Below are 12,221 nucleotides of genomic sequence, written 5' to 3'. Positions count from 1 at the left end.
AAATCCAGAAGGTAGCCTGTTACTGGTTTGTAGTATGCACATTTAATTCATGTTCTCCTTATCCAGAACAAAAGAGATGAACACTTACTGAAAAAAAGAAATGTTCCCCAAGAAGAAAGTTTAGAAGATTCAGATGTTGATGCTGATTTTAAAGCAGTAAGTTACTTTGGTGTTATAAAGTGTTTTTACAGTAATTTTTATTATGAGCAGAGAACTTCATTTTATTCTACGACCACTTTTACTATGGTAATTAATGTATATTAACTCATAACTTTAGTAAATAGACTTAATAAATGTAATTTTGTTTAAAAAAAAACTCTTCCCTGAACTGTCTTTTTTTCCTTTTAAGCAAAATGTGACACTAGAAGCTATATTGCAGGTATGTTATTAATTTAATATAATTCTCATTTTGAAGTATTTTGAAATTGACATTTTTAAAATTTCTTAAATTTACATTTGGTGTTACAGAATGCCACAAGTGATAACCCAGTGGTCCAGTTAAGTGCTGTTCAGGCTGCAAGGTAAATACTAATTTGTCCAGAGAGTTATTGTAGGTGTCTTAGCTGGTAGTCTAGAAGTAATACATTGTTGTTTCTGTTCATAGTTTGAAAATTATAGTAATTAATTTCTTATATTTCTTTTTCTAGAAAGCTATTATCCAGTGACAGAAACCCACCAATTGATGACCTAATAAAATCTGGGATTTTACCAATTCTAGTCAAATGTCTAGAAAGGGATGATAAGTAAGTATGGATTTGAGTCTCTGTTCACTTTTTTCAGTTAACTGAAAATTTAGGATTATAATTTAACTAATGGGTTCAGTTAGGTTTTGCATTTATTATGTTTTTCATTTATCATACATTTTCATGTAATTTTCTAATTCTATGATCATATTCAGAAGACCTAATAAAGTACTTCTTTTTTTGTTTTTGAAGTATATGTATATTTTCTAGGAAAATTTTAGCTTCTGTTTATTGCCTATTCTAACTTACCTCAAATATTTATAGTCTTTATTTATTTTGTTTTTGTTTTGAGTAATATTTTAAAACAACCGAAATAGTGTTTGAGTCACTCTTTGCTTATGAGTCTATATATAGATTAACCTCATGACTGAGTCAACATGAATGGTTTCCAGAACTGAGTGGCTTTTACCCTGGGAATATTCCAGCTGATCCACTGATCTTCTGAAAAGTCTTTAATAGAACCCCAACCATGACTAATTGTCTAATAACATGCTTTTTATTTGTGGTAAATTAAAAATCAGGTTATACTTTTCCAGCACAGAAAGGGAAGAACACTACTTTGTATCTTTTGAGGTATGGCCTCATTTCTGTTAATGTTTAGAGATATCCCAGTGTGCTGTATCTTAAACTCATCAATTTGAATTAACTGGGAAGAACATAAATTTGAACTCCAAAATATTTTATTTATTTATTTTTAAAGATGTTATTTATTTGACAGAGAGAGACTATAAGCAGGGGGACCAGCAAGCAGAGGTAGAGGGGGAAGCAGACTCTCTGCTGAGCAGGGAGCCTGGTGTGGGGTTCGATTCCAGGACCCAGGATCATGACCTGAGCCAAAGGCCGATGCTTAACTGACTGAGCCACCCAGGTGCCCCACGAACTCCAAAATATTTTAAAACAAATGCTGATTTTGCTTTTGAGAACATTTAGACTAAAATTTGGTATATTTTGCTAAATGTTTTCCAAGGAATTTTCAGTTGACTAGATAAAATAGTGAAATGTAAATGTTGCCACAAAGGGATTCTTATTATTTAAAAATACTTTCTTCTGCTTTCGTTGTGTGCTACAGCCATCCTTCCAAAAATGCTTAAAGCACACTTACTTTATGCAATCTTGTATATTTTCTGTAACAAGTATTTAAGTAAAAATAAGTTTTATTTCAGCTGTTTAAAAAGCAGTCTATTCTACCTCTACTTTTAGGGACCCCCTTTTTCCCTTGATCTCCTTCTCTTTTCTTTACTTTACATTCCAGCCTTTGGCAGAGGCTCATTTGTGTGTGTGTGTGTGTGTGTGTGTGTGTGTGTGTGTGTGTGTCTGTGAAATATAGCATATATACAAAAATTATGCTAAAATATATATGGGCCTGTACAACTACCACCCAAAGCAAAAACAAAATTGTCAGTGGTTTGGATTTGACTTTATGGATTTGTCATGGGAAATTGTGTTATCATAAAAATCCCATAGACTTTGGAGCCAAATAGACGTTGGTTTAAATCTAGAGTTTACTATTGACCAAAACCCAAGTGGCTTTTGAGCCTCACATACCTCATCAGTAAAAATTAGGTGGTTGTGAGGAATGGAAATAATATACACAAAACACTACATATCAAACTTACAATAAATGCTCATTTATTGTTTGCGTATTACACTCATTATTTTTCTACATCTTCTCTTCTTCTTTTTTTCCGAATGTTATCTTAGAACACTCCCTGCTTTATAATTTTATTTTTTTTATCTCACTGTTTTCTCGTTTAAGGCCCTCAAGACTAGCTTAATATAATAACCCAATAACCCTTTCTTCTTCCAGACAAGAACAACATAAACTCATCATCTTTGATCTTATTGTCCCTTTGCTTCTTCTCTGCCTCTAATATTCCCGGCTTTTGCCGAAATTCATCATGTAGTTCTTATCTGATACTCCCATTTTCTTATCTGGCCCATCTTTTTTTACCTCACTGCTTGTTCTATCTCTGACATTTATTCTCCTTAAAATCTTTTTCCTTCTTGGATTTCTCTAACCTTGTAAGTAACAACCTCACTTTCTTTGATATTTATAGAGCTTTCTTCTAAGTCCCTAACCTTTGGCTGTCCTCAGTTTTTGCTCACTACCAACCCCTCCCACCTTGGTATTCTCTTCAAAGCAACTTACATTCTTTCAGCCATCTCTCCTAGCTTGATGTACATAATTTCCTTTTAACAGGTCTCTCCATCAGCCTTTAACCTTTTTTTATCTATTCTACATACCGTGGACTCTCCAACATTATTTTCTTGACTCTCCTTTTCAGTAGCCCTCTGTACTTAATATGTCTATAAAATACATTCCAAGTTCTGAAGCTTGGAATTTGAGTTCTACTCCCCTTCACCACTGCTCCCTGCCCCCCCATACACAAACACTTGATAACCTACCCTTCCAGTTTCATCCCCTGTTACATTTTTGCATACTTTCTTAGCTTCCGCTCTCTTGATCTGTACCTTGTCATCTGTACACATCATGGTCATCCCACCTGTGATACTTTTATTTGTATTTCCAGCTGTTAGTGCCTTTCTTTCTTTATCTGTCTTTGAAAAGCTAGTTCAGTTTTCACTTTCTTTGTGAAGTCTTTTATCACAATTCTAAATTGTAATGATCTCATCTTTTCAGTAAAATTATGCAACCTTGTAATATCTCCAGTATGTAAAGCAGATGATATAGTGGATCAGGTGGGGTCTCAGCTTTAAGACCAGTCTAGAGTCTGTAGTAGTATTCAAGTGAAATGGTGAGGGCCTCAACTAGTACAGTGATTCTAAGAGTGATGCTATGACTACGAAATAATTAGGGGATAAAATTGACATGACTTTTTGATTAGATGTTTATGGGAGAGGAAGGAGTCAAGGAAAATAATGACTGGCTAAATGTTGAAACTACCAGTGGACATAAACAAGTAGGTTTATATTGACTGACTTTGGAAGCTAGTGAGACAGTCAGGTGGAGATACCCACCAGGCAGTTGGGTATAACAAGGTGAAATTCAAGGACAGGGTAAAGGATAATCGTATAGGTCTATGGGTCATAACTTTAATTGGTAGTTACGTGTCTCAAGATTTTTTATTGTGTTTTACAGTCCTTCATTACAGTTTGAAGCTGCTTGGGCGTTAACTAATATAGCATCAGGAACTTCTGCACAGACTCAAGCTGTTGTACAGTCTAGTAAGTAAATTAATATCCTTACTTGCTGGGAGTTTTTAAAAAATAAAGGCAAGGAAGTGGAGTTTTATTGTAAAGACTGAATTTTATCTTACAACATTTTAAACTAGTGAATTTTATGAGTTACTTTTGATGGTTGATATCTTTCCCATAGCTATCATTAATCTATCACTAAATAATTTTAATTGTGGTTACTAAAAAGTGAACAAAGTTTTATCTTTTTGGGTAGAGACTATCTCCTAACAGCAGGTTTTAAATTTTCTGTTTGTAGTACCTCCAGTGTGCTGAGTAACTTACACCTTTTAACTTGTAACATACATTTTTAAAATTTTGCCCACCTCAGGATGGGCTAACTATGATTAGTGTGTTGATCCAAACTGACAAAAGAAAGCTCTTTGAAAAAATTAGTTGTCACCAAGTACTCAATGTGTGGGATGCTTTAGGGGGCACTGGAGATGATTTTAAGTAGTATGATACAGCAATAAATTACATTGAATCAGTTAGTGAGAATACCACTCTCTTTCAGATATTTCAAAGGAGAAAGTTCCCAGTTAGATATTAGTTGTACCAAAAAGGTAGCAGGTTTTAGACTAGGGCTTTTAATGGAGACTAGTAGGTACAATTTAATAACAATGTTTTATTTGCATATTGAATTTTTTGGTTACTTTCTATTTGTGATACTGGTAAGTGATATTGGTCTTCTATTTATAGAAGTGATAAAATTGTTAAATTACAAATGTGAGGTCAGTTGAAAGCCTCATGCATTGCTGGTGGGAATGTAAAATGGTGTGGCCTCTTTGGAAAACAGTTTGTCAAAAGGCTAATCATAGAGTTACTATATGACCCAGCGGTGCCACTACTAGGTGGACCCCACATGAAAACATGCCCACATAAAGACTTGTATGAGTACTCATAATAGCCCAAACATGGAAGTAATCCCAGTATTTTTGAGGTTCATCCATGTATAGCACCTATCAGTGTTCCATTCTTTTTTATTGCTGAATAGTATTCCATTATATAACACATTTTGTTCATCTACTTATATCAGTTAATGGACACTGGGATTACTTCCATATTTAATTTAAGTGTTAAGTAAATAATACAGGTAGTGCAGATATACAACAAAAAATCCTGGAAGTAGTACTCAATTGACCGAAATTTAAGAAAAAGTAATCTAGCTTATGTTTAGTTTCCTACCTGGAGTGAGTATGATACCAGTGTTTTAGAACCTACATTAACGTGTAAATTATGTAGGAGTAAAGATAATAATGATAAATTATTTTAATACATAAGGTAAGCCTGATATGGGAATGATCAGTTCTTTAGGTAAAATCCCATATCAGCAATTGGGATCATATTGAGTAAAGTAGTATATTCTAAGTTTATGTGTTTGGGGGTGGGGGGATCTCTCTTTTTTTTTTAAATGCATTATAGGAAAAATTTCATGCTGCTGTTTTTAAATGCATTATAGGAAAAATTTCATGCTGCTGTTTTCTTTTGGTTAATGATATCTAATAGCAACTTTTAAATCTTGTCAGTAGGTGTGTTACTTTGAATATTACGAGGGGGAAATACTAAAATTAACTTTTTTAGGGTAAAGGTATTTGCCACATTCATTCAGTGAACTGTAATTGGGTAACCATGGTGTGCCAGGCTCTGTATATTTAATCAGCTTATTTAGTCTGAAATCTATAAACTCTTCAACATTTTGCAGTAGCAATATTTGTTTTTATTATAGATGCCGTACCTCTTTTTTTGAGACTTCTCCATTCACCACATCAGAATGTTTGTGAACAAGCAGTATGGGCTTTGGGAAACATTATAGGTAAGTTGGATTTAGGTTTAAAAAGACTCCAATTAAGAACCTTAATTAACTTTTTTCCTACATTGGCATAGCCATTACATCCTATGTTTCCTCTAATTTTAACGTGGGTTGACTGTCTTCGTGTCTCATAAATACTAACTTAAGATGGTACCTCTTGAAACAGATATGCAATTTGCTATCAGGATTGGTAGGTTAAATTTGTGTTCTCCAAATCAAAATCTGGAGAAACAGCAACACTTGCTGCCCTTGACTAATGGTGAGGAAACATAGAACATCAGTGTCCCAACATGAGCCATTGCATACATTTCAGACTTTCTCATCCTGAATGTAATTTTTTTTTAAATACAATTTTCATTTCTGTAGGTGATGGTCCTCAATGTAGAGATTATGTCATATCACTGGGAGTTGTCAAACCTCTTCTGTCCTTCATCAATCCCTCCATTCCCATCACCTTCCTTCGGAACGTCACATGGGTCATTGTCAATCTCTGCAGGAATAAGGACCCCCCACCGCCTATGGAGACAGTTCAGGAGGTAAATGAAGAATTGCAAAGCCCAGATGGTATATTTTCCCTATGTTTATGCTTTAGATTTTCATTCAAGGAATGAAATAATGCATATACTGATTTCATTGCAGGTATGAGATTTTTTAAGTAACATATCATATTTAATTTTTGACTCCTATGAAATGAAAGTTGAGTATCTTATGGCACCTGACAAAATGTTAGTCCACCCTAATTCTTATTTTTTAATGACTATTTTCATAAAAACACAACTTTCAGAAAGAAAAATACAAAAGGAGAAAACCAAATCTCAGAAATTTTATTACTACATTGCATTTTTGGTTTATTACTAAAAAAATAAGGGATTGCTACAGATAAAACTAGTGTACTTATATGCAAATGTTCTTGAGTGAATTTACATTAAGTCCAATTGAAATTTCTCTAGATATACAAAATCAGTGTTCTTAACTATGCGACATACTTTGTGTTAAATCTACTAATTAAAACAAAGTAAAAACTTTTCTATTTACATTTAAGTTGTAAATGGATCTGAGTATTTTAAGTTTTTTAAAATTCTATGCAACCTTTAATCATTTGTGTTGAAAAATATTAACTATGAACCTTTATATTTAACATCGTTCACCAGCTTCTGGGTTTTGCTGTTATGGAAAGGGTACTTAGTGTGATTTCCCCCCCCAGATTTAAAAAAAAGGATATGCAAGGCCTGAATTCAGCAAACTGTATATTTTGTACTGGTTATAATTTTCTTGACTAAATCTGAAGTCAGAAACTTTAATTTGACTGAAGTAGCTAATTAAATAAAATCTTCCCTTTCTCTTTAAGCAGAGTAAGTGAGATGACAGTTTTAGGAATAGCTTTTTTTAGGGTCACCTGGCTGTCTTAGTCGGTAGAGCATGCGACTCTTGATCTTGGGGTTGTAAGTTTGAGCCGCATGTTGAGTATAGAGATTACTTAAAAATAAAATCTTTACCAAAAAAAACAGCTTTTTTTTTTTTAAGCTAGCTCTACTGAATAGTTGCATCTTCATTCTTTCCACTTGACATTAATGTTACAAAGAAAGTTACTTTTCAAAACTGTTTTTCCTTTAAGGTGCATTAATCTCTGCCAGATTTATTTGGTTATTTTATTTGGACATCTGAACTATGGTTTTTCAGATTGAATTGAAATCAGATTTTCATTTTCCTAATAGAGATTCAAACAAGTTTAACGTCTTTTCTTGCTCTGCGAGTAGTATTTACTGCTTTTTGTATCACAGTTATTCATTTTTACAAAGACATATTCATCAACTCTAGTGTTATTTATCATTTATCTTCTTTCCTCAGATTTTGCCAGCATTGTGTGTCCTCATATATCATACGGACATAAATGTAAGTAAAGTCGAATCTTAGATTTGGGATTTTGCTCTTGATGGGACTAGAAGGATGATTTAATTTTTAGACTTTTGTAAGTGTCAGCATTTATTTTATTAACTTGTGAGGCTTCCACAATGTATGACTTTTTCAGAAATAGGATTAAAGTTATATTAACTTTATATCTTAAATCATCCATATAGCAAAAGTGCTAACTTTAGAGAAATTTCACATATGTAGGTATTTATCTGTATCATTCATATTATTTTAAGTATCAATATTCATAAAGTGGTAAAAACTTTATAGAGCACCTTCATATTTCTTTAAACCTCATTAGTTGGTTAAGCATCCAACTCTTGATTTCGGCTAAGGTAGTGATCTTAGGGTCATGGAATTGAGCCCTGTATTGGGCTCTGCATTGGGCTCTGTGCTTGGCACTGAGTCGGGTCGTCCCTCTCTCTCCCCCCTTTTGCTCTCTTTCTTTCTCAAGTAATTAAATGAAATCTTTAAAAAAAAATCTCATTTGATTCTTATAATAGGATAGATATTATGCCACCATTCTATAGAATAAGAAACTGGGCCTCAGGGACAGATTAAGTGATTTATCCAAGGTTGCAGAGCTTATAAGAATCGAAATTGATGTTCAAAACAGAGATCTTCTAAAAAAAAACAAAAACAAAAAAAACCTGAGATCTTCTGGTGGCAGATCTTGTGTGCTTTCTGTGAAACCACACTGCCTCCCAGGATACCTTTGGAGGTATAGTATTGAAGAGTATCAAGTATGGTTTTAAATGCAAAGGCATTTTCAGATTTGGTCATTACATAAGATTTAGTTAAGAATTTACACTATATATTCTGGCAGAGTTTTTTATTAGATAAGCTGAAAACTCTCCTTAACGTAGCAAAGCAAAATGTTACTCTTCCGTGGAGTAAGATAATGAATGAATTTCAGTGAATCTAGAATTGATTCTAGTTTTCATCTAGCAATGATTGGCTTCTCTTGTTCCAGCTAAGATCTCTTTCTGATTTGCTGTATATTTGTGTTTTTATAATCCTGTCTTTATTTACATACACATACAATACAAATGTATGCGTGTTTGCCAGAATTATGTGTGTGATTTATCATTGGGATGAAGAAAATACATCTTTGCTAGCATTGAACCACATTTCTCTAGTTCATTTTAGAACTTTAAGCTCTTAGGAAGGAATCTTTTTGCAACTAAAGTAACTTGTCATTTGTGACATATTAGCCTGAAATGTCATAAAAATTAAGTGAAATCTGTTTAGCCATATACTATCCTATTTTCAAAATGAATATAAAGTGACTTAGTAAAAGTCAAAAAAATAATTATATAAAAAATGTATTTGTTGCTAAATTTAATTCTAAGCATTCCAACAGCTAAGATTAAAGGGAAAATAACCAAAATATCTGATATTGCCATCAAGACTTTTACCCCAGGACATTATGGAATTGTTTACAGCCAAAAGAAATCTTCCACCATCTGTTGATGATGTTTATTTGAAAGCCAGGGGTATTAAAATGGCAAAGTGCTGAGTTAAGGTATATTTGTCAAGTTTAACAAACACTCATGGATTATTAACCACTTTAGGCAGAATTGTGCCGTGAATTATAGGCTCAAAGATAAAGAGGGGCGCCTTGGTGGCTCAGTCGTTAAGCGTCTGCCTTTGGCTTGGGGCATGATCCCAGGGTGCTGGGATCGAGCCCCACATCAGGCTCCTCCGCTGGGAGCCTGCTTCTTCCTCTCCCGCTCCCCCTGCTTATGTTCCCTCTCTCGCTGGCTGTCTCTCTCTCTGTCAAATAAATAAATAAAATCTTTAAAAAAAAAAAAAAAGATAAAGAAGACATAGAGACCCTGCCTTCTAAGACCTTTACATTAGTAGCAGGTAAAAAGAGTTTAAAGGAATGAACTTTTGTTGATGACTTGCTATGCTGAACCTATTTCTTTAACTTCCTTTTACCTTATTAGCACCCTTATGTGATAAGTTTTATTCTCCCATTTTACAGATAAGGAGTTTAAAATTCAGTGAAGTAACCAACTAAGGGCCTATATGATAAATAAGAGCCATAGCTAAGACTTGAAGCTATGTCCAAGGCCTGTGCTTTTTTTAATACCACGATCACATAAATACACAACATGGTGTCAAACCAAAACAAAACAAAAGTGAAATCGAGGAATGACCAAAATGCTAATTATGAGAGTGCATGTTCTCTCTGGTAACAAGAAAGCTTCACTGAGAAAGTAGCATTTGAAACAAGTATGATGTGGAGAAAGATGGAGGTAGAAATGACAACAGAGGTAACAAAGATGATTATTTTAATAGCTAACATTTATTAAGGGTTGTAAATGTGCCAGGCATTGTTTTAAGCACTTTTCATATATTAACTCATTTATTCCTTATGAAAATGAAATTGGTACATCATTATCTCTCTCTTACAGACGTGGTAAAAGAGGCAGATAGTTAAGTAATCTGTCTAATGTCATACAACTGGGACAAGTAGTATTTTGTCAACTTGAAAAGTCATTTCAGGTATATGAGGAAAGATATTAAAGACTCAGGAGCATTCTTGGAGGTTTTGGAGAATACAGGTAGTTAATAACCCAACACATTTGCTGGGAAGTTGAGTTGCAGGGTTTGAATCCTGTGTTAAGCAGTTTTGGCTTTATCTTGTGATCAGTGCAGAGTAATTGAAGATTTTTAAATAGAGGAGTGATGTGCTCATATCTGTTATGGTCAGATAACTTAGAAGAGGTATGCAGGGTTTAGAATGGGGGAGGTATGGATGTAAGTAGTCTCATTTTGCTATCATAATTGGTTTAAAGAAGTTGGTGAAGGTCTGAATTAGAAATAGTAATGGTTAAGAGAGGAAAAGTTTGGGTGTTAAGAGAGAAAATAAGTAGAACTTCGAGAGGAAAGGATCAAATTGAAGGAAAAGTAAAAATTGCTTTGGTTTCTAATTTAGCAGTCCACCTGGATAATAATGCCATAACCATCAGAAGGAGTAAAGCAAAAGGATGAGACTGGTAGAGAAAGATGATGAGTCTATTGTAGGTCAGACACATTGATTCTGATTTACTTGTTCCTTCATAGCAGTATTCTGAGAAAGAAGATGCAATATAGACTTGAGATTTATCAGTATTTAAGGGCTTTATGAAAATATGGAAAAAGGGCTAAAAGTTGAATTCTAATAATGCTCTGCATTTGAGCAGTGACATCAAGGGAGGGAGAGCCAGCAAAGCAGTTGTTAGAACTAGAGAGATGGAAGAATAAGTTATAAAAACAGAGTAGGGAAAAATACGGCAGAAATTTAGCAGTTTCTGAATCATACAGCATCTTATATACCACTTTAAGAGCCATATATCCTTTTTATGTAGTTGATAGCAAACCAGAGAATAATGGTCTAATTTGTATTCTGGATTGATGGTTCATACCATTAAGTGGAGTGTAGATTTAGGGGAAAGTGGGGTTGGGAAGACAAATTGATTTGTAGTATGGATGAGAGAAATTTAGCACCAGTACTAGAGCTTAGATATCAGGAAGACAAGATTCTAGAAGTGTTTCAGTGATAAATTTGCTGGGTTTGATATGGGTGGTAGGAAAGAGGAAGTCCTATCCATCTTTCTAATTTGGGTTTTAAGGTATAGGACACAACAGAAAACAACAATAGCAGCAGGCAGAGGAATGAAACAGCACGAGTGACTTACTTTATGAGAAAGTGACTATTGAGAATGCTGGAGAAGCTGGGTTGGGGTGTAGAAATGATGAGTTGGTTTATGGATTGCAGTATGCCTATGTGACATCAGAGGAAAAACTACTGACCCTTAGGACTAGAGAAAAAATCTGGACTGGTTCAGGTTAGTCTGTGTGTATTGCTTTGTAGTTATTGTGCTTCTTAAAGGTAATTTGCAGTTGCACTGATTCTGTAGCATTTGGTTTTCCTGCCCTTTTCAAAGTTATTGATCCATGGCTTGACATGCCTAGACAATTCTGAGTGTTAGCTGACATTTGATACAAATCTAGTTTATTATATTGCTGGTGCAAATGAAATTAATCAGTCGAAGCAGATTGGTTATGTGTGGAGACTTGATTGTTAGTGACACTTGATAATAAGCGTGTCAGGGATCCTGAGACCACTCTCAGTTTCAGTGAACTGCTAGAAAGTCACAGAAAAGCTGTGACACTCATGCTTATAGTTAATTACACGAAAGGATACAGATTCATTTAGGAAAAACTTAGTTTTTTCATTCCTACGTAGGGAAAATCCCAGTCCTTCCCAGCTGTGTGTTTATCTTCAGTATGTCTCCTTTACTACTCACACAGACTACTTCACTTCTGACACTTCTAGTTGCCAGATGTGGGGTTTTCCCCACAACAAAAGGGAAGTCTCTGTGGTACCAGCTGGGTATCCTACAATTAATTTGATTGTGACACGGTCTACCTGGGGGGAGTATCCGATCCCACAGGTTAAGCGTTCATTTCTCTCAGGTCCCCCACCCCCACCCCAGCACTCCCACACTTCAGACGCCAGTTCCAAGCCCAGGTTGTCACCTGCTCTTCTGACTAACTGGCTATAGATC

The 12,221-nt window shown here is 34.6% G+C and overlaps 1 protein-coding gene across 1 annotated transcript in view; it reads left to right on the top strand.

The window, feature by feature from the left end:
- Window positions 1–12,221, top strand: part of KPNA3 (karyopherin subunit alpha 3) — a 90,341-nt gene that overhangs the window by 62,374 nt on the left and 15,746 nt on the right. Inside the window, exons 3-10 of the mRNA XM_045796858.2 lie at window positions 67–156; window positions 350–379; window positions 469–521; window positions 648–743; window positions 3,844–3,929; window positions 5,665–5,751; window positions 6,115–6,284; window positions 7,597–7,641. Of these exons, the coding sequence (XP_045652814.1) occupies window positions 67–156; window positions 350–379; window positions 469–521; window positions 648–743; window positions 3,844–3,929; window positions 5,665–5,751; window positions 6,115–6,284; window positions 7,597–7,641 (657 nt within the window). The remainder of the gene's footprint in view (window positions 1–66; window positions 157–349; window positions 380–468; window positions 522–647; window positions 744–3,843; window positions 3,930–5,664; window positions 5,752–6,114; window positions 6,285–7,596; window positions 7,642–12,221) is intronic.

This window comes from Ursus americanus, chromosome 10 (genome assembly GCF_024610735.1).
Source record: "Ursus americanus isolate L20-20 chromosome 10, mUrsAme1.1.p, whole genome shotgun sequence".
Lineage (NCBI taxonomy): Eukaryota > Metazoa > Chordata > Mammalia > Carnivora > Ursidae > Ursus > Ursus americanus.
Note: the sequence above shows the minus strand (reverse complement) of the source record. Positions and strands in the feature narration are given on the sequence as shown.